Below are 26040 nucleotides of genomic sequence, written 5' to 3'. Positions count from 1 at the left end.
CTGCAGCATGTTCCATACATGCTCAATCGGGTTCAAGTCCGGCGAGCGCGCTGGCCAGTCCATACGGACAATTGTCTCCTGCTGAAGGTACTGTTCCACCTACTGGCGCGATGAGGACGGGCGTTATCATCCATCAGGATGAACTCAGGGCCAACAGCACCAGCGTAGGGTCTGACGTAAACATCGAGGATCTCATCCCGGTACCGCACCCCCGTCATTGTTCCTCTCTCCAGGACATGATGATCTGTTCTTCCATCCCTGCTGATTCCACCCCAGACCATGATGGAACCACCACCATAACGGTCATATTCATTGATGTTGGCATCATGGAAACGTCCACGTTGTCGTCGCCACACTCGGTGCCTCTTGTCTGTAAAGTCCAAACAATACCTGGACTCATCGGTGAACAGAACTTGAACCCAATCGTTCTGTGTCCAAGTGACATGATCTTCAGCCCAGTCCAATCGCTCCCGCCGGTGTCGAACAGTCAGAGGGACTCGAACACATGCCCTTCTCGAGTTGAGACCTGCATTGTGAAGCCGATTCCGTATCGTCTGAGTGGACACATTCACCACGAGGCGTTCAGAAGGTCGTTACCAAGGCTGGTTGCTGTCCAGAAGGGATGGCGTCGTGCCTGAAGAGCCACAAAATGGTCTTGGCGTTGGGTTGTCGACCTCTGACAATCACCCCCATGTCGGTGTGCTGCTGTACCAAAAGTTTGCTGTCGGTTCCAGACCCTGTTTACAACGCTCTGGTTGACTTTTAGTGCATTTGCAACGTCACGTTGTGAATAGCCAGCGTCAAGCATTCCAATACATTTGCCCAGTTGTTCTGTCGTCAGGCGACGCCTTACACGTTGAGGGGGCATTGTGTTGATAAACGTAGTGTAAACACTCAAGGAGTTTGAAATTTTAGAAAGAATCAGACACCGATGCCTGAGTGAAAATCGTGCAATGGTAGCAAAAGCATAAACTGTGATGAGAAATGCATTTCCCATGGCATGAAATGCACGTGCAAGTTTGTTGAAGACGTTTTTGATTTCATTTGGACACAATATTGCCAATTATGCAGTTATTATTTTTTTTAAACAAAAAAATATCTATGATCCTTATCAAATTTTGAGTAGTATATATACAGTTTGTACATCCTTACTATCAGACACGAAAGGTTGGTATACCGAACAGTGATCAATTTCATAACTCTTATAAGGAATACAGTGTTAAGAGGCAAACAAGGACCTCTTGATATATTAGAGATGGGATCAAGTGCCTAGAAGGAGTCTGCATCCCCTGTCGAACGGTCACACTCATCATGAGCCCAATATCTTGATATCATCATTTCATTTTTTGAAAGGGAACTTGAAGTATAAGTAGGATTATTAAATGTGGAATTCGGTTCAAATTCGACTGTAATGATAAGCCTTACAGAGACAATGTTTTCAAATTCTGCTGTAATGATAAGCCTTATAAAGACAATGTTTTTGCAAAATTTGTCAGCTGTAACCTATCTAATTGAAAGACAGGGGTTCTCTGTAATTTTAACCTTTTAAAATAAGTGATTTCAGGTTCTCATTTTCAGCAAATCGATATCACCAATAATAACATGCCCAGCTGGAATATAGTAGAAAGAAGAACAGACACGCATAAGTGGATTGTGTACATGACGGTATACATATCGCCACTGTAAAGCTTGTTTGTAGTTTAAAAGTTTGGATGTAATAGCTGAAGTATATTTGTAGGAAATGTACGGTGTAGACTTGAGTCATTTATAGAAATCACATCTGCTTTTTGTGTACTCTCACGTTAAAATGATGCCGAACGGTATGCAGATAAATATTCTATTTCTGTTATTAAACGTCGTAATAAGGCTGAGTATAACTAAATACAACGTCAGTGCTGACGACTAAATGACCAATCATCACTATCACAACACGGGTATGTTAAGGCTGGTCATACTCCATTTTATACACGTACATTCTTTAAAGTATGTCCTTTACAAAGGGAAAGAGCTAATAACCTTTTAAAACTATTTCGGGTGTTTACATGACAACTATAATATAAAATCTACTAATATCCCAATGACAAATATATCAAATATCTGCCATTAACCTAAAATATACTAAATATCTGCTATTAACCTAAACTATACTAAATATCTGCTATTAACCTAAAGGGTTTTAGCAGTCCTTAAGTCGTATCCAAACAAATATCCTTATTTTATGTTTGTAACTATTCAAGGGCCCGTCTTGCAAAACAACTTACCACAAAGTCTTAAATTGTATTACAAAGCTATTAGTTTGAATGAAGGAATTAAAACGTTTTTGAAATTTAATTTACAACATTATTCTTTTTTAATATTTTACATTGGAGTGATTTATCTTGCAAAATAAAACGTGATAATTCCAATATGTAATGTTAATCGTAAGTTCTTTTGTAAAGTGCACCCCCAGAGCCTCGAGGTGGCTCACTACACCCTGACATAGTTTCCCAAATCAGTACGAATTGATTTAACCATAAAAGATAATGATGATATTTATAATAAATATAATGTTATATGCAAAAAAGGGGAAAATCTGCAGATTTGCATAAAATCAAGATTTTCAAAAAAAAGGTGTTGCACGGTTCAGTGGGTGAGGTAATCGAATTTATAGGTAATGATGCTTTCATTTTTAAATCGACCAAGTTCAAATCCCTCACAAACACAATAATTTTTCATGTTACGTTTTCCACCTAGATTTTGTTCTTAATTGAAACACACTTCTAGTTTTTATAAATGTTTCTTGCCGAATTTCTGTTTATTACAGTATGCCGAGTTTGAAATAAGCTTCCAACTTGGACACTGTTTAGTTTGTGAATAAGACTCTCAACAAACACACCGAATACAGCATGCAATATCTGTGTTTTAATTGTCAAGGTTGTGTATTTTGCGGAGTGAAAGGTGTTGACAAAGGCATGGTGCCTTTTACGAAAAAAAAAACTGTTGTGAACTTTGCAAATTTTTTAAGAAAAACTTTAAGGCCAAACAAGGTAAATAACAGTTAAACAGTTTAAATGGATAAGATTATATTTATTCCAGTAGCAAATTGCTATAATGGCGAATCAATGTTTTCGGACGCATGTACCTCGAATTATGTGAACTTTATTAATGCGTATTGAACTTCCAATACTATTTTATTTATGGTCAGAGTTATGTACAGTTGCCAACTGTTGGTTATAGAAAATAATACTTACGAGTATAAGGGTTTTAAGACTGTAGTAGTATAGAATATTAAATATTTGATACACTCGTAACATGTAACCATATACATTGTATCTGATACTCAGAAGGGAAAAAAAGACAATTTAATTTTCACGATTTCAAAAATTATGTTTAAACTACATGTATAATATATTGACACATAAGATGTATTAGGCCTGCCCTTTGTACTGGGAAATCCTACAGGTATTTAAATGGCAAATACGCAATAAGAGTATAAACATGGATGAAGGTCAGTTCTACGTCACGAGTGCTGGCACGGACCTCCGATTAGTAAAATTCCCGATTTGATGCAACACCCTCTTTATTTCACAATATGAAAAGACTCTGGCGGATTTGAACTCTCGAGATCAGCGGTTCACCAGCCCAATGCTTTAACCAACGAGCTACGATGAAAGACAAACGAATTGACTGATACAAATAATTTCACAAATCATTTAAATCGCCATCTTGTGACGTAGTTTCATAAAGAGTATCAGCATTAATGTAGTGAGCGACCTTAAAACCTTGATGTATTTTACTCAGAATAAGAGAAGAGAAAACTAACCATGTTGTCAGTGCCTAACCAAGTAAGTAAAACTGATCAAACACACACTCATACCCTGACATACCCTGAATGCAAGTCACTATAACTAGCCAATCAAAACCAAAGAAACTATCCTGACATATCCAATCGGGAAACATAAGTAAATGAACTTTCTTGAAAGTTACCTTAACAGACAATTCTAGCAGTTATGTTGATGTACGTTAGTTTATTACCTTTCATCTGGTGTATAAAAAGGCTCTAAAAGTATACAGCTTAGTATTATAGCAGTTCTATTTCAGTGTATGACGGGAAAATCGTCATTTTTACTTCGTGATATACTTATTTCAATACGCCGGTTTCGAGATACACCCGAATTATTTCCCTTTGGAGAACTTTCGTATATAGTGAGGCGCAAAACAATTTGTTTACACGCGGGAGTGGGAATAATATTCATCACTGCGTAAATGAATGTACTCAGTAAGTTTCTCATACACTGTTAGATCACCCGAATTCGACTGATACTCAAAGTAAGTTATAAGTATTTAGGGAGTAATTGAATACATAGAATTCTTATCATATCACGTTATTTCGTTGGTCATAAGTACCATATCTAAGACATTACTTGCAAATATGACATTGTTTTTATGTTTCCACGTTAGTAAAACATTTCTTTCGATAGTATTTTGTATTTCCCACATTTTCATATTAAAAGAGAAGCCGCTTTTAATACATTTCATCATCTTCCTCGCTGACTGTAGGTCCACTCTGTCCCACTTAGTCTTTCAAAGTTCCACTAAATGCACCTCCTACACAGAAGAGTTCGTATCTCGAAACTGGCGTATTATGACGTCAAATTGTTTGGCGGATTTCACCCCAGCAAAAAAATTCATGACCTGCGAAATACCATGAGTAAAGATTTTCATTGCAAATCTAAGAATTACCGGTATATATTTCTTTCACTTCAATACCGCTTAGAAAAACAATTCATTTCTTAATAAATATCGGTGTGAATATTGAATACTGTCTTCGAAGCGGTGGAATCAATTCATTGTCCGTTCATAACGCTTCAAAACGCAATTTTTGCGAGAAATGTGATGCGACATGAATAGTCTTCACTTTCATAATTGAATATGAATGGGCTGTCCGCTACAATGAAAAGTGAAGATAACGAACAGTCATCAATCTCATAATTCCTACAAGCAATATAAAATAGAGAGTTGGACAAACACGGACCCCTGTATATACCAGTCGTGGGACTAAGTTCCTAGGAGGAGTAAACATCCAGTGTCGACCGGTCACATCCGGAGTGATCCCCATGTCTTGATCAGGTAAACGTAGTAATCCGTAGTCAAAATCAGTGTGTAAAGAATGGTCTAACAATTGGTATGAAACACGTCAGACAATGTATATGACGATATAAATCGAAGTGAATCTAACAGAAGAAAGCCAATCACAGAAAGATAAAGTCCATATTCATATATCCTAGTTTCTGATCAATGTGCGTTTTCTTGTGTTGCTAATGACACATGTATAAATTTCAAATGAGGTTAAGTTTTGTTGCATTTTATAGTCAGCATACAAACACTTGACCCCAAATGTTACACACATGGCTTTCACATGTTACACACATGGCTTTCACATACTTCCTTGAGAATAGAACGTTCAATTTGGCGGTGATTACTACACCTACACAGCATATTACTGCTATCCCTACTTCCCTCTTACATTTACTCCAATGACCTTATGAATCTCCAAATAATATTACATGATAACATGACATCATAATGATAAAATCGGTCATTATTAATTGTCAAAATCAATAATTGAAACAAAAAATCATTTCAGAAAACATATTTGCTACGGTGATTTTAAAGATAGCAATAGACAAGACTGTTTTAAAAATTGTAAGTTGTGTCAACCCTGCCACATCGCGTTTATATGAATGACGTCATAACTAGGAATCATTGATCCTGTGTTCATTGTAAAGAACGGAGAAACAATATGGCATATTTGTGTAAGTATCTAAAGTACATTTACAAGCGTGGAAAATCGCTCCTTATAAGTATGGAAAGATTAGTAACTATTTTGTATACCACCAGTTCATTGGCTTTCAAAACATATTCAAATAACGTCTCCTTTTTATGTCAAGTATATAATTTCTATGTACTTTGTTTTTTGGTGCATAAGACTTTTTCTGGGTATCAAATTTAATTTGTTTTAATAAACAATTATGTAATGTTTCAACAATTAATGCATATTATGACTAAAAACGAAGACACTTCTTCAGTATCGAATATAAAGTATAGACCATGACTGAAGTGAAATCAAAACAAATCTGTGTTATAATTGTATATAACTGAATAAATATTTTATGAGAACATAACATGAATCTCTAAATTGTTAACAAAATAAAAATCAACAACAAAATAACCATACATGTAAAATCAACATCATAAACAAAAATAAGATAACAATACATGAAAAATCAGTATTATCAACCACATATCAAAAATAAATCCGATAATAAAATTAATGATGATTATCGAAATAACATTCTAACAAAACATTATTTGATGATGAAATATGCTAACATTTAAAGTTATAATTATCTATAAGAAAAAATAATGACATACAATATCAAAATAAGATGAATCACATGTACAAATTCTCAATTACTCCATCATTTCAGAAATTCCAAATTCGCAGACATCTAACATATTGCTATAATATTTTTATCAATATTTCATTCAATATGGAAAGGATTGGACAGCAGGCTATAAGACTAGACACGTTCCCTCCATATCATCTAAGATATTCTTCTTTTTGTACTTGGTTTTCAAATGTATATGTGCAGGAAGCTGTTGCTATATTTCAGCGCTGATTCGTAAATCATCAATGAACACATCAATGGTCTGTACAAAATAAACATAACTGCTAACATTTATACTCAGCTTTTTTCTGCCTTGTACATGGTCATGATAATTTCATACCATGGCGTTGTTCTGCTGATATGTACTATATCACACAATATAGTTCAGGTTATACTGGATTCTAATTTGATTGATTGTATCGTGTTTAACGTCCCTCTTGAGAAATTTTCATTCATATGGAGACGTCACCATTGCCGATGAAGGGCTTCAAATTTAGGCCTATGCTCGTCGCTTACGTCCAGTGCAGTGAGGGTTATTTAGCGTGCCGCACCTACTATGACAATGGTCATACGTTTTAAGGTCATCTCCCAGGACCCGTGACATTCACACCTGATGTCAAGCGTTTGGCGATGGAACTGTCACTGCCTGTTTTAACGATTTGGGTCTGTTGCGGCCGGGATTCGAACCCCGACCTTCCGCATGCTGGGCGAACGCTCTACCTCTAGACCACCGCAGTGGTGATTGTAATATGAATGCTACCTCTGTTAATGTTGTTTCTTGGTTCCATATTCATCACAATGAACGTTTGTAAGATGGACTCTCGCTTCCTGACATCACAATGAACGTTTGGAAGATGGAATCCCTCTCCTTGATTTCCTGTATTTGTATCAGTGAGTCTTGAATGGAGAGAAACTCCAATTCATACAGTTGGGTATACGATGAGTGAATTATTCTTCATGCATGCTTTTAATGTGACCCACACAAGACATCGGTTTACACATACGCACTTCAAAACTGTTGCCATCTGGTGAAATTTTTTCTACGGGTTACATTTCGTCATCTCTTGATTCCACGCCATTAAACCAGCCATGTCTTGACAGTTCCTTTCACGAACTGTCGACATATCGGACACTTCCTCATGGCCGGAGCGCAGTCTGCACAACAACAGAGATGACCACAAGGCAACATGGCGATAGAGGCGTCGTTCTCCAGGCAGATTTTACAAAGTCGTAGATCCTTCAATTTTCTATTTTCTTCTATCAGTGAACGGGTGTCTAAAAGAAAAGATTTGTCCTCTTATCACTTGATCCATTCATTAAATTCTTGAACCTTATATATGTGCTCAACAATACGTCATTTGTTAAAGAAAAAATGGATAAATTAAAGACTGTCCAGATTACGAAAACTGATATAAAGATGAGACAAAATTGATATCCACCTTGTAGTGAGATAGACGGCGTGGTGTTGTCGAGGGAATTCAGATCACCATTCGAAGTTGAAGACCCTGCCACACCTACAATAGAGCCCAGATATATATCTCAGTTACCTGTATTTCAATTTATCAAAATCAGGTCAATTAGAGTGATGAAAAAATAATTTATTATTATTATTATTACAATCTAGAATACATCCATTCAATTTCGAATGCATGTGTGAGATACTCTTCAATTACAAACCTGTAAATAGATTTCCGATTTGTGTTTCCTTGCCACCTGATGCATCTGAGGGTGCGTCGGAGAGATTAGTCGAAGGAACACTTAATGTAACTCCAACTGAAGCACTCCCATCTCTATCCCTCCCATTCACGATGGGGTTGATTTCAGATCTAGCATAACCCCCTATCTGACGTGGAAGACTGTGAGACGGAGGAGGAATGTCTAACCCCGGTCTGCTTTCTTCATCCGACAAAATTACTTCCATTAAATCTTCCCCTGATATATCTTTCATATCTGAAGGTATACAGCAATTTTGTTTATGAAAAATAGATGCAAACCAAATAGAAAAGTACGATAAATGCACAATATCTCGAAACATACGGCACATTTCTTTTATTAATACTGTATCTCGTGAAGCAAAGAAAGTCTCATGATTTCAAACATATACATTTCTTTTTAAAGGGACTGATTCACGATTTTACCCAAGATTTAGTTTTTTAATTTTAATGATCAAACTCTAATGTCTAATTGTGTTTGAAAGATTTCACATGAACATTAAGTTTATACATTGTCCCAGAAGCTCATTTTAGAAAGTTTATCATTTGTTTTGTAAACAAAGATTGCGGTATGTTATTGTTTACGAAGTTTTCAAAAGAAATGGATATCCTCTAAGTTTTTTTTATATCTTTCACATTTCTAGCATTTTTGGGGTAAAATGTATCATCTAAAAGTTAAAATTTGTGACTATGCAAAATTAAGATGCATTATATTACAAAATCAATATTTCATTTGTTTGTTTGTTTATATACAAAGACTCGAGTCTTTGTTTACATAACACAGATTTAAGGCTCAAATATTGCTTTCATTTTTGCATTCAGAAGGTCAAAATTTTGGGTGTCAACATTGAATGGGTTATATTTTCATTATTTAACATCAAAAATGAAAAATATTTTAATCAAAAATCGTGAACCAGTCCCTTTAAGGTACTCCTTTTTCTCTAATTAAAAAAACCAATAATGACTATTACCTGTAATTTATGATATACAATGTACGAATTCTTACATTAATAATTTTAATTTAAATGTGATACACTACAGAATCTATAAGAGATCATCTGTTTGAAAAAGTTATGTCACTTCATGATCAGACTCTATACTCTCACCCCATTTTGTACAAATTTCTTACTTTTAGTACATTTCAACTGATCAACAGCTTCCTTCACTATCTGTCGAGAGTACCCCATTTCTAAAACACTTTGAACAGAAGACAAGTTGTAAATGTCGGTATCGGTTGTGTGTCCCAATGATGTGGACGTGTTCTCGTTTCTTTCGAGAGATGGTACGTTCTCTGTAGACTCCATAGCGGCTAATTCCTCCTGTGAATGGTACCAAACAGAATGAAACACAAGACATGGATTTTTTTCTATCGATAGAAGAAACATTTTGAGGACATAAAAATTATGATTCCTTACAATGTCTCATGTACGTGTACTATCGCTAATCATTTTTCCTTACCTCTTCTTGATGTTCGATCTGCACCAAAGCCACAAATTCGTCACCTTTGTTCTGCCTCAGGAAAGTGCACTTCGGAAACCATCGGGCGTGTTCTGTCCAGGGATCGTCTTCGCGTTCCCAGTTACGTAATCCACCACCGCAGTAGAAGCAACGGGTGTAGTCTCCATATCCTGCATATAAAAATCCCGCCAGAGCAAGGTCACGTGGAGTTTGTGTCATACTTGATGGCCAGTCTTTGAAAGAACTTATTCTTGTCGCCACTACCGCATATGCAGGGTACTTCGGACGATCAAAACTGATTCCAAGAGGATCTAGGTTTCTTAAAAAGGTATTAATCTTCTCTTGCAATAATCTTGTTCGCTGTTGAGATCCTTTAATGCCCTGTCTCTCAGTCATATTATTCCTATCCTCCTCTGCTTGGTGACTAGATGAAAAAACAGTATGTGTTGAGGATGACACAGAATGCCTATTTTCGTTGCTTGATAACAATTCTGTTGAATTTTGTGAAACGGTTTCTTGTTCCTGCGTTGATTGACTAGAAGGTACACTAATTGATGTTTCGATTTCATTATTTCTGGCCGCTCCAATCGGAACATTTTTTGATTGACTAGGGTTAAAAAATGAACAATTTGGTGACATCCGTCGGTGAATTTCTCGCGGATCGTCAGTAGATTCCCATCCACATTTTTCAAATCCACATGCAAAACACGTCACATTATCACTTTCACCGCTGTAATAAAAGCCTTCTTTGGCAAGTCGTAGAGTAGAAACAGTCCTGGGTTCTGGAAAGTTGCTGTATGTGCCAATACGTATCATTTCCATGTTCAAAGAATGAGAATTTCCAGTTGACGATAACGAATTTCTGGGACTCGTAGATTGATTTGCGCTCAATTCTTTCTGAACGTATTCTTCAAAATTTCTAGAACAATCAATTAGAGGAAAAGCTTTGATATCAGTATGTTGCGAACAGTCTGAAAATCTTAGGCAATTTCCATAGAGGTCTGAGAGAGAATTCTGGAGCAATTTACTCTCATTTATAAGAGAGTTTTTCCGTGCAAATTTAAGAAAAATTTCTAATTCGGTTTGCACAAATTCATCAAAACATTTAAAATCTTTATGATATTTCGAGCTAAGAAAAGAACTTTTAAAGCGCAGAAACTTTTCATAAATTTCACAAATAACGTCATCAATGCAGTCATTAGACTTTGTGTGCGTTTCGTTCTCGCTTTTTGGATTTCCATTTCCTTTAGAATTGTCACACTGCACACAACATTTACATGGACCTTTCTTTGATTTAAATGCTTCTCTAGAAATTGGAGATTCTTCAACGACACGGCACAATAAAACCATTATCAGGTAAAGTAGCACGTTTGTTGGGGTCTCTTCTGTTCCATTTGTTGTTTTGTGGTGTGTTGTCTCTGTTTCGGATGGCCTATCGCTTTGATTTGTTGTTTTGTGGTGTGTTGTCTCTGTTTCGGATGGCGTATCGCTTTGACTGGCCTTTTGTTTGTCTTTTATCTCTGTTTCTAGGATATAGTTTGATGGAATACTCAAAGTCCGTTGTTTCTTGTAAGGTAAATGTGCATCGCTTTCCGAAACACATCTTCTCAAAATTCGCATATTTATCACCATTTTACTGAAATGAAAAATTAAAAACGTTTTAACTATATGTAATTGATAATTTACAATAGTTTAAAGACAATTTTGACATAGACAAGTTGTTTACGAAATAAGGGCAATAACTCTCATAACTCTGTTTATTTATAAACAGGCCGGGTGGGGGTTTTTTTCCATAGAAACTCGTGAATGCGACTTTTATGCTGACTTTCATAATATCTACCCTACCTATAGATTCTTATTGAGTAGTGTTGAATGTCTATCGCAACAGTTTAGAATCGTAATAAAATAGATTGAACAATTCAATGATTTTCAGAGGAACCATCACATTTCAAAGAAGAAAACGAAAGCTCTCATTGCACATGCAGCTCACAACGCTCAGCTATAAAATAGAATTCGATGGTTCTTCTAGGAATTTATACCCGAAAAACGTTTCATTTTGATAAATTCTGATTAAGAATAGATAAGTGCTATTTACGGATGTGTGGTTTCCCTTTGGTTTCTGGTAATTACCACATTTCACCCCATTTAGAAAATACTTACTGAGAGTGATGTTACGTACTGAAAGCGATGGAAAACGTCTACAGCTATTTCAGTACTAGAGTAGTGCTTAAAGTAGATCTTAGTGGTATTTATATGTACAAGCATAGACTGAGGATTATCATATCTATATAGACTGGCGATTCAACTTAACATATGTATGTATGTACACGTGTTTTTATCTCCTCCAACATTCATGCTTTTCTTTTTCATAATTTTAAAACGGGACATTACGTAATATAGAATATACCTACTAGTAATGTACTTACCTGTACCATTCTCTCTTATCATCATATACTGTATATGAATAACTCTTTCTACATATATATACATAATTTGTATGTGACTAGAGAGGTCGTGCTCCGCTCGAGCAAAGGCCGCGTCAAACCTAATACGTAAGCATAGGATGTGATTGCTTCTTCGCCAAATGCTCGGCCTTCAGGAGTGAGAATCACGGGTCTTTCGGATATGACCTTGAAAACGGAGTTCCAGTGTCGCTGCAGGCGATGCCATGTTAACGAACCCACACTGCTACGGCCCTGGGCGTACAGGTGTGTGTTAATTCACAACAGTTCCGGACGTCTCATTACGAGAGAAAAAATCTCGAAGAGACGTAAAACAAACACTTGAATTGACAAAAGTTAAGGACACAATGGTGGATGTGAGGGGAAATTGTCACCATAATTCTTAGAGATATTTGAAAGTACTAACGCGGTGGCCAATCTAGAAGGAAGTTATCATATAGTCCTTAAGATTACTTTAATTATGAGATTATTGACTTGCTAATTGCGAAAATATTTGAGTTTGAGTATTCTTGTTGTGGACTTTCATGGCATGGTGTAAGACTAAATGTTCAGTGCAATATCTGTATCCATGATGAAAAAAAGTCCAGGAAACTATTTGACCTACTTTTAGCCCTAAAGTAGGTCACTGTGCACCAATTAAGCTGAAATGCATACTGAATCTGAATTTCTCTGATAGGAAGGTTGTGACTACATTTCATGGCATTACCTATGTCCAAAAAAAAAAAAAAACAAAACTGGAAAACTGTTTGACCTGTTTTTAGCCCAAAAGTAAGTCACGATGCACCAATCCAGCTGAAATGCAAACTCATTGTTACGTTTTTTGAGGGAGAAATTGTGTTGTAAGATTTAGAGGGTACAATATATGTCTGTACAGGGTGTGTCTGTAATGTTGGATGTGTTGTAAGATTTAGAGTCAACATTTTTTGAGAATTAGAACGAGATATCTCGGGCCGACTGCGGTTCATATTCAAGTTAGTAAGGTTTTATCTTACTCCCATATTTAATACACCAATCACAGCCATCGTTTGAAATTGGCACATGCACAGTATCCTTGCAAGACCAACATGTTGCTACCACACTAACTCTTGTGAATGGTAGGGTTGCTTGAGTATACAATTAGACTGTATAGTTCAAATGTTACAATATATCATATACAAGTTCAAATTTTCTCCGTTCGATTGCAATTCGGATAACCTATGTTTGTTCTCGGGTATGAACTGAAGTCACCCCCAGTGAGGAAGAGAACGCTGAACCACTGCGCACTTGGAAATGATAAAATTGTAAATCGTGTCTTGGCAAGTTTAACACAACAAGTCTCTCTACCGGTTTTGTTTTGTGTTTGCTGTTGTCGTTATGTAGTATTAGATTACGAAAGAAACAAGTTTTCGGTGTATTAGAATGCTGATTCTACAGAGGTTTCTAGGCCTTGTTATGCAAAGGATCCAAGAGAAAAGTCAGAAGAATATATATAGGAGGAGATGACAATATCTGGTCAGGAAACAGAGAGTGAAGATGAGATACACCAGAGGTTACAGTGTAGAGATTTATGAAGAGGGGCATACTTGTACAATGACATCACGTCCGACTCAGAGGGACAGTCAGGGCGATCACGAGGATCCGGAAGTAACAAAAGTTACACATCCTCTGAGACGCAGTCGGAAATACTAGTAGGTCTAACGCAAATAAATAGCACAATCAGAAAAACAAGAAATCAGGCCACATCGTCATACAAATTCCCTCGAATTTACATTTTAATGTAATCTTTCATATTCATTACACAGGCCATAGCATCGCTTGGGGTCGAATTTACTATTAAAGAGTGATTCATTCAAGAGGATTATGGTCATTCCCTTCGAAAAATGGGATTGCATTGTTTTAGGATGGGTAAACTAGTGTGTTATAATTACATCGTAGAACCCCAAGAGTAGCTTCACCGATGTCTCAAGGGTGGAAGGAAATACACCATCTAATTCACTAAAACTTCAAATTACAGAGCCATGATTTTATCGTGCTGATTAATTTGTAGCTGCAGAACTGTAGCTCTCTGAAGAAAAATATTACGATAGATATGTCCGAATATCTTTTTTTAAAGAGCTACAATTCTGTAGCTGAATAATTTGATGATATGTCTCAAGATAAAAGAGTTGTCTTTCATAGCATTATACAACGGCCTAAGCAAGTTATATATAGAGTGACATCGGTAATACTTCTCATTACCAGTTCGTTGGAGTTATCGCACTTTGATGACTCTTGTGCGTCATTGGGAAGAAATTGCACAAATCTCGCGAGCGAGTGCGAGATTACTGGGACATAAACGGAACGAAACGTACATAGCACCCCACCCCCTTTTTTAAGAGTTAAAATACATGGTGTATTTTTAAATAAAATTACCATTAGTCAAACTGCATTTTTCAAATATTCTAACACGATCTTATTAAAGATGTTGCATGTTTTTTAATTAAACTCCACCACACCTATTTAAAAAATTCCAAACAACGATGTTCTCTGGACATCCAAGTCCATGAATATTTTGTAATTTTCAAATTAGCTTAGATGCAGTTTGGAAACGCATTAGGTGTGTTAATTAGTGTTATAAACGTCTTTAAAAAATGCAGTGTGGCACATACATGTATACAACTTGTTTTAAAATATGGAGATTTACGGGGGGGGGGGGGGGGGGGGGTACGATTACAAAGTCCATGCCATATGAACCTGTCCTAATTGTATGATAAAATAGAATATCTTCATAGTCTGACAGAATAACTTTAAAAACATATTAATCACATTAATTACAAGAAAATTTCTTGTGTTGGATGTGCATATAGGTTTTTCCCCTCACAGTTCTTGCGATTGATGCTTTATATCGGCACGGTCAGATTTGGCAAATTTAGTAGCTTCTCTCCCTCATATATAGTTTAATAAGATCGTCTGTTTTCTTTTAAGAATAATCAATTCCTAAATTTGACTTTAGAATTTTAATCAGTGTTGTGGTTTGCAGTCGGTTATAATATGTATTCGATACCATAATTCATATTACGTATGCCTAAGTAATGTATTTACATTATGTTGTCCCGGTAGCACAACATTACGCGCCTTTAATTTGAAGAGCTCCACTAATGGAAATGATAAGTATTGTTAAATGTGCAGTGAAAATCTTTTACTTACGGTCTTTGTGATATTGATTCCAAAACAAAGTGAATTAACAGACTAAATATTGTTGTTGACGTGTTTCGTTAATATCAAGAGTTGACGTAATGTTTATGCGCAAATGGCCTTCTTATGACAATGGTTTGTTTACCAAATTTGATTAATCCAATCTGCTTGTACTGACAAAACTTTAAACAGGTTTGTTTATATCTACTATAAAAATGCAAATAAAAAAACAACAACCAAAAAACAAACATTTATATTGGCTGTGTACATGTAATGCGTAATATGCATTGCATAATATGAGTACGTGTGCCAAGACATGGTAAATAGTTGTTGTTTTAAATCTACGTATATCTAGGGTTAAACCCCTTTAATACCAATCTGACTAAAGTACAGTCCTGTATTACAAATATTGGTCTGTGCTTTCGTCAGATTACTTAAATACGCACTATAAAGAACCCTTCTACTGTCGTTGATGAATGTTGTTACATCAAACACTTGTTCGACATTTTGACCCCTATCACAAGAAAATATTCAAGCTGTAGTTTTACTTATGAAAATGAATTAAGGTGGCTCGTTACACCTATATTTGATGTCTCGTTAAAGCACCTCACCAATGTAGGATACTCACAGCTGATTTCGTCCCGTACTCATGAGTAGAATTCGAAATCAGTCGCGAGTATCTGACGACGGCGCCTCATATGAAAGTGACCTGGAGAGTCGACAAAGGGGCGGCGACCGCTTGGGGTCGAATTTACAATTAAGAGGCTGTCCACGGAGATATCAGGCAGTAGCTATAATACGGTTGGCACATGCAATTCCCCAAAATTTTATTCATACCCAATAAAAGTTAAGGTCATACGCCAATTTTATCGTATGTAAAGTGAATTTCACAAAAAACATTGTTAGATGCCAAAACTTGGCCTATTTCATAAATTGGAGGACACTATATAATCTATAGAAAATGATCATTTTGTAAAGTTAAATAATACCCAATACAATAAAATTTGTCCAGAAAGTATAAACAATATTTGAAGGAAATTCCTTAATAATTAAGATGAAACAATAAAATTGCTGGGAAACAATGCTGTTGTTGAGCATTTACTGACAGAAGTAGCCAAAAAGCCAGTAATTTGAGTTACCTCCCTTGGCGTAAAAAATGTAAAATGATCCGAAACTTGCATAAATTGTAATTTTCGAAGAAAACAGTATTTATTTAGAACATTTTTCACTTATCTCGATTTTTTTTATCAAGTGTAAACGTGGAATTATTATTTTTTTTTAATTTGATGGTGAAAAATAAATATTCAGCCCGGACCTTATCAAAGTTTCGTGGGTAAACAGATATGGCTGACAAGTGATAGAAACGTGAAGTTTTTCTAGGAGTGGTCCTTATTTTAGGGACTTGTCAACCCTTAATAATTGTTCAAAAGACATAAGTGGATATTCAAGATATTTTAAAGTTGGAACTGCGTGTAATATTCAACTGAGATTGACCCCCTGCTGTACAGATCGGGGTACTTCGAATTCGACGTAAAAGTTTAACTGTTTAAACTATCGTGCACGGTGCAGATGCTTACTAGTATGCCGAGGTCATTGCGATTTTTTGGGGATTTACTGGAGGCAACCACCACTAAATGTAGTTATCTACTACACAGAGGAAAGTGTAAAGCAGACAGAGCAGTAAACTTCAATGTTTCAAGGGAAATATTTATTCTCGTTGGAAGTGGTAAGTATAGATGTCGAATTTTCTCTGTTATTTTTCTTTGAACACTGTCTTTGATTGCTAGACAATTTTGATGCAAGTTCTCATGATGTGTCAGTGCAAACAATTCATTTGATGAAATGATTCTTTTTAAAATAATGATTAAAATAAATCCCCACAGTAAAAAAAACCCATTAAATCAATCGGGGGGGGGGGGGGGGGGGGGTTAATGTAGGGATTTTTAAAATCTGTACTACAACACAATGTTTATCCACAAATCATTGAATTAAGAAACAATAGAAGCACACAAAAACAAGATGAAAGTGGTGAAAAGTTCAATAAGTGTTTATAAAAATGTTTATTGTCCTGCAAGCTATGTACATATCAGCATGCATGCATAAAAAATAATATATATTAAAATTATATCAGATTATTTTTGACTGATTTTTTTTACTAGCTACTTTTCACATGTGTTTGTTTTTTGGATTCCTAGATTTAATAACTATTAAAGGATGAATGAATCAGTGTGAGAGGGTAGTATATGTACATGTATGTATGTGACAAAAACCGAATAATAAATATTTAAAAAATAATGATATATATTTATTCATGTAATTATGCAACTATAAGAACCACTATGGGGGTGGGGGTGGTGGTGTTAAAGGTTGATGTATATCATTAATTTCTCTAAATTTAAGCTGAATGGATTATAAAATTCAGATGGTTTAACATGACACAAAATCTGATGATTTATTTGCATGCACACAGGTACTAAAGTGTATTAGTGTGACATACATGTATATACCAATTACCAAAGCTTGATAATGAATACAACGCCCATTTCATTACAGATTTGGAAAATAATTATAGTCAAATCACCCCTACTGCAAGCCAATTATCAGACTGTATCAGTGAGTATATTTATTTATTTCAATCAAAAGATTTTAAATTCAGAACATGGTACATCTGACCTTGTCATAATTCATAAATTATGTAAGTTTAGAACTATTACAGATAAGAGCTTTTAAGTTAAGATTAAAATTCCACATTTGACATGTATATTTCTTGAGACAAATCCTGACCAAAGGCATCCAATGTTATGATGTCCCAATCTTTTTGTTTTAACTCACTTGGCAGACATACATGTAGAATATAAAAACTTTAACTTTGACAATAACATAAGAATGGTTAGAGATGGGGGTTGGATATTTCAGAAATGTGTGTTCCTTATGTCATTTGATAGAAACATTTTTACCTTACGACCTTGACCCTTCATATTGAAGTTTTATGTGATGCCACACACAACACATACATGCATTTTTAATTCATGACTGTTATCAAAGATTTTAACCCACTCGACAAGTTTTAAACTCTCTTCAGACAATTCTTGTTTAGATAATTTCAAATACTAGCTCGTATATATATATATATATATATATATATATATATATATATATATATATCAGAGGTGATGTTTTGAAATCAGAATGTGGTTTAATTTTTGAATCAATGAATATATAGTTTTATTTATTTTTTTTAGCTCACCTGAGCTGAAGACTCAAGAGAGCTTTTCTCATAAAAATTTGTCTGGATTCTGTTGTCATCATAGTGGTAATAATTTTTCCCATTTTCATCTTCTCCAGAACCAATGGCCCAATTGAATGAGATTCATTTTCGTTTAAATGAAAGGTCATGCCCCCTTTGAAGGGAGATAATCAAGAAAAGGCAAAAATAGGATGGGGTCATTTAATATAATGAAAATATGCAAGCAATCCCAGGTTGTGTAGATTGGAGTTAGTTCAATTCATGACCTGGGTGTAGGATGAGGCTATAATAGGGGGTCAAAGTTTTATAAGGGATAATATAAGGAAACATCTTTAACAATCCTCTTCTCAAGAAGGGTATGTCAATGATTAGTCATATTCAAATGCAAGGATCTTCAGGTAGTGTAAATTTTATTTTGTTCAATTCAGAGGCTAAAGAATTAGGGTATGGAGGAGATCAAAGTATGATGTGGGAATATACAGGAAATTAAAACAAATTCTTTTCAAGGTTAGCAGGGCCACACTAAATCCTTTCAAACTGCAAATGTTCCTAATTTGTGTTGATTCATTTTTCCTTTCTATGCGCCCATGACTACAGTCGGGGGGGGGGGGGGGGGGGGAGGGGGGGTCTGGAACTTCCTCATGTTAGTAATAAGGCTCTCATATTTCATATCTTTATTCCTTATAATAAGACATTTCTTTTGATATCATTTTTTTTTTTTACTTTTGTGTTTGGCCTACTTTTAACAAAATATAACCTACAGTAGGCAATTCTCCTGAACTATATATAAGATAGTCTAGCCTTTTATGTTTAGTATTTAGATATCTTAAGGCAAGAACTTTCATTTGATACCATGCTGTTTGATATTGTGACCTTGGTTTTGAAGTTTAACCCAGACTTTATTATATTGATATTTTACATAAAGATATACAAAATGTGTATATTCTTTATTACCAGACTTTTAATTTAGTACCTGACCTTAGTCTTTAAAATAGCATGATTTTCAAAAACTTTAAATTGGTATATAGTTTCTCAGCCACTTTGGATTGGGCTTTGATATAGATTTCACATATTATAGATTACTAATGAAAAGAGCTTTACTTTTGAACTTCTGACTTTGACCATGTTGACCTACTTTTGAAAAACATTCATTATTACCAGATCTGTTATATCTTGAGGGATAAGGTATTGGGTTAGTTTGTTTCACATGAAATGCCTAATGACCAGAATTTATTTCATATCATGACCTTTGACCTTGTGACTATATCAAACATATGATCTTGACTTTCTTAATGCATTGCTTACAGTGCTATTTAAATATGTTCATCATTTTATTTCCATTAATTTACACAACTGTTGTTATTTAGATCTCAGCTGAGTCCAAGATAGGAAGAGGCTTTGGAGAGAACACAGAATTACTACAGACAAAAGACTTGTGAAGTTATAAGGGGAATTGCAGAACCCATAGCTCCACTTCAATCTAGATATGTTGACAGTTATTTCACAGAAACACTTTGCAGCTGACAAAGATAATCAAATGATGACCAAAATATTCAAAAGAAACACTGCTATGGCATTAGACATAACTTAGAAGAGAGTGGTGGGGTGGCAAAATAAGATTACATACTGTGAAATGTATCAATTGTTAATATACATATATCAATATAAATTCAGTGCCAATTTTCATAATTTCTAGGGGAAAAGTTTGTTTGTAACAAATGTCAGAAATATGCACTAGCTCTTTCTTTGCAAACCATGCTACTAAGTACCAGGCATTAAGACATGATTTGTTTATTGTCATTTGTTAAACATAGACAGATCCAGTGATTTGAAAGGGGGGGGGGGGGGGGTGTCCAGAAAAATGATCTCAAATCTGCATTAGGTCATATCCGATGAATTGATAAAGTAAATATGTTTATTATTGATTGCTAGTTACATGTAACCTTTTATGCATCAGTTGAAGATACTTTATGAACATTTTCCGTCACTGGGTAAAATTCAACAAACATTTTGTGTATCTGGAAGTGGTCAATATATATTTCAACATCAGAGTAAACATGCATTAAAGCAAGTCTGCCAATCTGATGTAGGCAGAAAATGGAATATGGCATGTTATTTCATGAATGCAAAGGGAAATGCTTTACAAGAGAGTCAAAAAATGTCTGGTGAATGCTAAATAACTATCTAGATGTCCCAGAGAAAAGGAGAGGGTGTGTTCTACCCCCCCCCCCCCCCCCCCCTCGGGATCTGCCAATGTCAAGTTTGGAATGTGAGTGAATGAATTAAGATTCTTCATGATAGGCAATTTATTAAAATTTGATTTACTGATAATTTTAACTTCATATATGTGTGTTAATTAATTGACTATTATCTCAAATCCTGTGTCAGAAATGACCTCTAAAAATCAACATTGTAAAATTTTATACAATGAATTACATAGGCATTTTTTTGCCTTTATTATATAGAATGTATACAAAGACATGAAATTTATTTCTGAATGTTCATATGTTCTAGTAATTTTTCATGAATTTTAATCATTTAATCATTGATTGGTTATATCTACTTCATATTTATTTCTATTTATGTAGTTCAACAATCTTCATTTAAGTAGTTGACCTTTTTGCACTTATTGAAAATTTTGAGATTTCAGTTCAACTTTTCACCATCAAACCTTGCTTTTCCCACTGAATTTATTTTTGTAACTTGAAATACACCTCTTCAAGTTTCTGGTTATACATAATTTATTCTTTTTTTGAGACATTGTATTGGGTTTTATGAGATCTTATAATTTGATCATTATTTTGTAAATTATATTGGTGTGAAATATGTGCAATTTTAACAATTAATAAATTCATTCATTGGATGAATATACACACAAAAACCCTCTTAGTTATTGCATATAGTGTATATCTAACATATAAAATATTGCTTTTCTCTATTTCTTTGTTATATGACATTTTAGAGCTGTTCAAACATAGCACTTTTTTCCAATATTTCGTGACCTTTTTGCACCGAAAATTATCTCAAAGTTGTTTTTCCATGTCGAACCCATACTAAACATGATAGAAACATTTTATTTGGCAAATTTCATATTGAGGTCAGTAGGAACCTGTGCACAAAGTTTCATGAAAATCTGAGAGATAGCATGTGCCGACCTCTGCCTGATATCATAATGGACACCCTCTTAAAGCGTGATTCATCCAAGAGGATTATGGTCATTCCCCTCGAAAAATGGGATTGCATTGTTTTAGGATGGGTAAACTAGAGTGTGTTATAATTACATCGTAGAACCCCAATAATTTTGCCCCCAAAAAATGAAAAACAAATTTTAAGAATTAAGCACAAAATTAGAAGATTTGTTACGGCGATATCTACTGATTGGAGCGGCGAGTATAACGGCAATCTGTGGTCAATGGAGCGACAAGTGTGAAAGGTACTGTTTACACAGAAACAAAATGCCCAAATGGGATGTATGCCTACAGGTATGTCTGTATGCGTGTACCTGTAAATAATTAAACGGACTTCCTTGTTGTAAGTGCAGGTTTGCTAATATACAAACAGACCAAATGTCATCAAATTCTGTAACTTGTTTTCATGCAAAAAGTTATCTGTTATGAGTAATCTTTCCAAATTCATAAATATAATTCACAAGAGAGTTACCCTTCCAGGTTAAAAATTACAAACTGTGCACTCTTTCATGCATTGCATCAACTGTATTCCGATGAGTTGTATAACTCAAGGACAATAAAGAATTGAAAAAAAAATGAATTCTTTGTTTAACATTGTGTATACATGTATATGTATATCTTCTCTGTGTTGTTTTGTGCAATATGAGAATAAATTGAATTGAATTAAATTACAAATTGTTCATTGTCTAATCAATTGGTCGATCAATGATTGGAAGCTGTAATAATTCTAGGTTGTAAGTCATTAAAAGATTTTCCAAAAAATATTAGAATTTATGAGCATATAAATTAAAGGAAAATGATGAAAATTAGTTAAAATTCAACGTCCAAAACAACTTGTTGAGATTGTTTTTACACTTTTGTCACACATATTCCTGCATTTCAATTTTTAAAAATGAAGAGATTAACAAGTATTGCTAAACCTGTTTATCTTAATTTCCTAAAAGTTGTTTCGACAAGAATCCCGAGCCGTGTTCTTTCTTGGTTTACATACACGTATGGTTGCAATATGACGGAGTGTCAAAATGATACATTTTATCTACTCTACGATATTTTAAAAGGAAACAAATCTTTTGTACTACATGTATTGAAATCATCGGTTCAAATACATTAATTACACTGAACACGATATTTGTGACAATATTTTTTTTTTTTTTTTTATTTTCTCCTCTCTTTTTTTCAGGCAAAATATCATGAAACATCTTAAGTTTAATTCAAATTCTGAACATTGCGATGAAATGATTGATAAGTCAATGGTTCCAAAATGAAATTGTTATTCAATATTGTTTTATCAAATTTCTAGTGTCTACAAATTAAGAGTTTCAGTTAAAAAGTAATGAACATTTCACAGGTGATAGGAATTTTGACTTCAGTCTGAGTTTGTTACATGATACTGAGGCCTGGCTTATAATTATTAGTCAAAACATGTTAGCTAGACCCCCCCCCCCCCCCCCACCCCCTCTCGATTCAGTTCGCCTCCCCAAAGTTAAATACTTGCGGACGCCCTTGATGTTACCGTCAAAAGGGAGATAAGAGCTCTCAATTGATATCATGAAGTTTTTCGTATATCAAGTGCAAAAAGGTCATTATTTATTTCCTTTACTAGTATTAATTTCTCTTTTCATCTATAGTGTTAGAGGACATGATTATGTGTCTATTTTATGTATTGATTGATTTGTGTTGCTTATGTTGTGTTGACACTAACAGAAAAATCAAATTTAACTGAATAAATTTTAAGTGCAAAAAGGTCATGTTTAGAACACTACAGCTTAATAACAAGCATTGCGACCCCAGTGAAGGCTAATTATATGGTTATATTTTACTCTTAAAATCACTAAAATTCAGGAGCTTCCAGGTGCTTCGCCCCCTGGGCCCCCACCAGGGCTTTGCCCTGGTGGTCTTAGCTCGGCCCCCGGACTCCCTACCTGTGGAAAAAATTCCCACGCCCCTCCCATTAACAAGAATTCCCGGATCCGCCCTTGGTAACAGTTTTATATATTTTCACAGCAAAGACTGAGATGGATTTCTCAAGAAATAATATTTGGACCGGAAATTATTTTCTTGGTCAAATTGCATTGATCACAGATATACCAGGATTGCAATTGGGCAGATGGATTGCCATTCAATTTTAAAAGTTTTAGTATCAATGATTTGTAAGACAGAAATAATTGGTAAGAACTGCTGTACCCCCCCCCCCCCACCCCACCCCACCTTTAAATCGAAAGAAAAAAGACGTGTGATACGAACTAAGAATTCAGTAAGATGAAAAATTCATTAAAAAATTCAAAAAGCCTACACGTGAGGATACAGGTATCAATACTGTTTCAATTTCAGAGCCACACTTGTGGTGTAAGGGGAGTAACCGCAAAAATAAAGGACATATTCCTAGCCCATCAAATCTTTGGAAATGTTTTTTAAAAAAATATCCAATTTACAAATACAGGCTCAATACATAATTCAAATTGCAATATTAGCATGACCCTGATAATAATTAGAGATTGATGATATAAAAAGTATGTCTTACATGTATCAAGGATGTCAATATCACTCGTCTATCACTCAAAACAATTCCTTTTCAAACCATGACAGTCTTTATAAATACAACTAAACAAAAACCACTGAATCACATATATCTGTATATATGGAGAAGTCTCTGTTTAGCACAATTTTCTCTGACAAATGTAAAGAAGAATTTGTAAACAATATTTCAAGCACATGTATTTTATAATTCTAATCAATGAAAAACATCCCTGATTTGGGTATGCCTGGAACGAATTGTTTTGATTGGTGGATTTAAATACTCGAGGAGAATGCTTGTCATTTAAAGTGCCCGTCTCATTCACTAATAAGGAGGTGTGTGTTTATCGTAGTCCCTCAGTTCCATTATATGTACATGCACTATTTACCTATCAAATTGTTGAAAATTGAGATCGAATATGTTTCTACATCATAATATCAATTTTTTTCTGGCCAAAACCTTATATTGACTATATTTTACTGGATATCAATGACGTAATACAAACATTATCAAGAGTAAGGGGGAAAAATGTCTTGCGGAGAGGAGCTTATTAAGGAGAGGAACTCAGAGGATTTGTCTCTGATGCGTTTTATTATTCAAAACAAATGATTTTAACACTCCACCTTATGCCATATGAACATGTGACTGCATATTTATTTTAAGTGCAGTACGTGTTTGAAATTTGTCTTCTAACACATACTACCTTCATTTATAACAGCATCAAACATGTGAAGTGTCATTATTTGAATATCAGTTGCTGCGTTTGAATATACAAGTGAGATACAGCACACTTAAAAATTCTTTGTTTTTTATTGTTTGTTTGTTGGTTTTTTGGTTTTTTTTTCCTTTTTCTTTTTCTTTTGACATATAAATTGCTTTATAGAAAAAATATGTTTACAACAAAATGAGATGTGACAAACACTAGAACTGAATTATGTTCAGAAGTAACGTGTAAATTTAAAAATCTGCTTGATACGAAACTTTTACTAGTGTATTTAACCTATGCAAGGTGAAGATAACGAACAGTGATCAATCTCATAACTCCTACAAGCAATACAAAATAGATGGTTGGGCAAACACGGACCCCTGGACACACCAGAGGTGGGATCAGGTGCCTAGGAGGAGTAAGCATCCCCTGTTGACCGGTCACACCCGCCGTGAGCCCCATATCCTGATCAGGTAAACGGAAACATGACACGAGTCTTGCTTACATAACAAAGAATGATGACCTCTGTATCTCTCTGGTCGCTCGACAACTGACATTCAATTTTTTGCTGATCATTAGAATTACCGTAAACACACAAGTTTTGAACGCGATTTCAATGGTAATTGTATCTGTGGAATTAATGAATGTACTAATTAAGTCTTTAATCGACGCGAAGTGTGTTTTCAGCTTAGACCTTGATTGAGGGCGATTAAATTTTGTTTTGCCATTTTTAATGTTTACAAAACTCAGTATGATAAAGAATTCAAAAACATGCACGTGAGAATATGTACAGCTATCAATCTTTTGGTGTAAGGGGAGTAACTGCAAAAACGAAGGACATATTCAGAAATGTTTTCAAAAATATCATTCAACTTACATATACAGTTTCAATACATTATTCAAATTGCAATATTAGCATGACCCTGATAATAATTAGAGATTGATGATATAAAAAATATGTCTTACATGTATCAAGGATGTCAATATCTCTCGTCTATCACTTACAACTATTCCTTTTATAATCATGGCAGTCGTTTGAGGGAATTTTATATAGAGAAACATCAGTACAAAATTATATTTACATTGGCACGTAGAGGAGAAGCCCCTCTTCAGTACCAATTTCCCCTAACCAATATAAATACTAAAAATATTTCAATCAATGAAAAAA

General features: G+C 34.8%; 2 protein-coding genes and 1 long non-coding RNA gene across 12 annotated transcripts in view; 1 reads left to right on the top strand and 2 right to left on the bottom strand.

Moving 5' to 3' along the window:
- Nucleotides 1–5698, bottom strand: part of LOC125676194 (baculoviral IAP repeat-containing protein 2-like) — a 35630-nt gene extending 29932 nt beyond the window's left edge. The window contains exon 1 of the mRNA XM_056161026.1: nucleotides 5027–5698. The gene's annotated coding sequence lies outside the window, so the exon portion shown is untranslated. The remainder of the gene's footprint in view (nucleotides 1–5026) is intronic.
- Nucleotides 5699–5970: 272 nt separating this feature from the next.
- On the bottom strand, nucleotides 5971–25983 carry LOC125675458 (baculoviral IAP repeat-containing protein 2-like). Of its 8 annotated transcripts, none has more exons than XM_056159157.1 (6): nucleotides 25839–25983; nucleotides 9602–11237; nucleotides 9273–9462; nucleotides 8109–8381; nucleotides 7871–7945; nucleotides 5971–7706 (listed from the first exon to the last, which is right to left on the bottom strand). In XM_056159157.1, the coding sequence occupies exons 2-6, from the start codon at nucleotides 11231–11233 to the stop codon at nucleotides 7510–7512; spliced, it is 2367 nt and encodes a 788-aa protein (XP_056015132.1). In that variant the 5' UTR covers nucleotides 11234–11237; nucleotides 25839–25983; the 3' UTR covers nucleotides 5971–7509. The 8 variants fall into 8 exon arrangements, with proteins under 8 accessions (XP_056015132.1, XP_056015134.1, XP_048769070.2 ...); XM_056159159.1 differs by lacking the exon at nucleotides 25839–25983 and adding an exon at nucleotides 24173–24260; XM_048913113.2 differs by lacking the exon at nucleotides 25839–25983 and adding an exon at nucleotides 15229–15455.
- On the top strand, nucleotides 15527–21344 carry LOC130052922 (uncharacterized). Of its 3 annotated transcripts, XR_008801305.1 has the most exons (3): nucleotides 15553–16942; nucleotides 17770–17829; nucleotides 18459–21344. It is a non-coding gene; the product is annotated as an uncharacterized LOC130052922 (long non-coding RNA). The 3 variants fall into 3 exon arrangements; XR_008801304.1 differs by having other exon boundaries at nucleotides 15527–17829; nucleotides 19831–21344; XR_008801303.1 differs by having other exon boundaries at nucleotides 15527–17829.
- Nucleotides 25984–26040: the final 57 nt, after the last annotated feature.

Source organism: Ostrea edulis, chromosome 3 (genome assembly GCF_947568905.1).
Source record: "Ostrea edulis chromosome 3, xbOstEdul1.1, whole genome shotgun sequence".
Lineage (NCBI taxonomy): Eukaryota > Metazoa > Mollusca > Bivalvia > Ostreida > Ostreidae > Ostrea > Ostrea edulis.
The sequence above is the reverse complement of the archived record's forward strand: the minus strand, read 5'-3'. Positions and strand labels throughout refer to the sequence as shown.

Excerpts from the sequence above, each read along its gene's own strand:
- LOC125675458 (XM_056159157.1), bottom strand. The coding sequence starts at position 11,233 with ATGGTGATAAATATGCGAATTTTGAGAAGATGTGTTTCGGAAAGCGAT. Across the intron at positions 9,463-9,601 it reads AGATCGAACATCAAGAAGAG|GAGGAATTAGCCGCTATGGA; the intron begins GTAAGGAAAAAT and ends TACCATTCACAG. Across the intron at positions 7,707-7,870 it reads GCCGTCTATCTCACTACAAG|ACACCCGTTCACTGATAGAA; the intron begins GTGGATATCAAT and ends CTTTTCTTTTAG.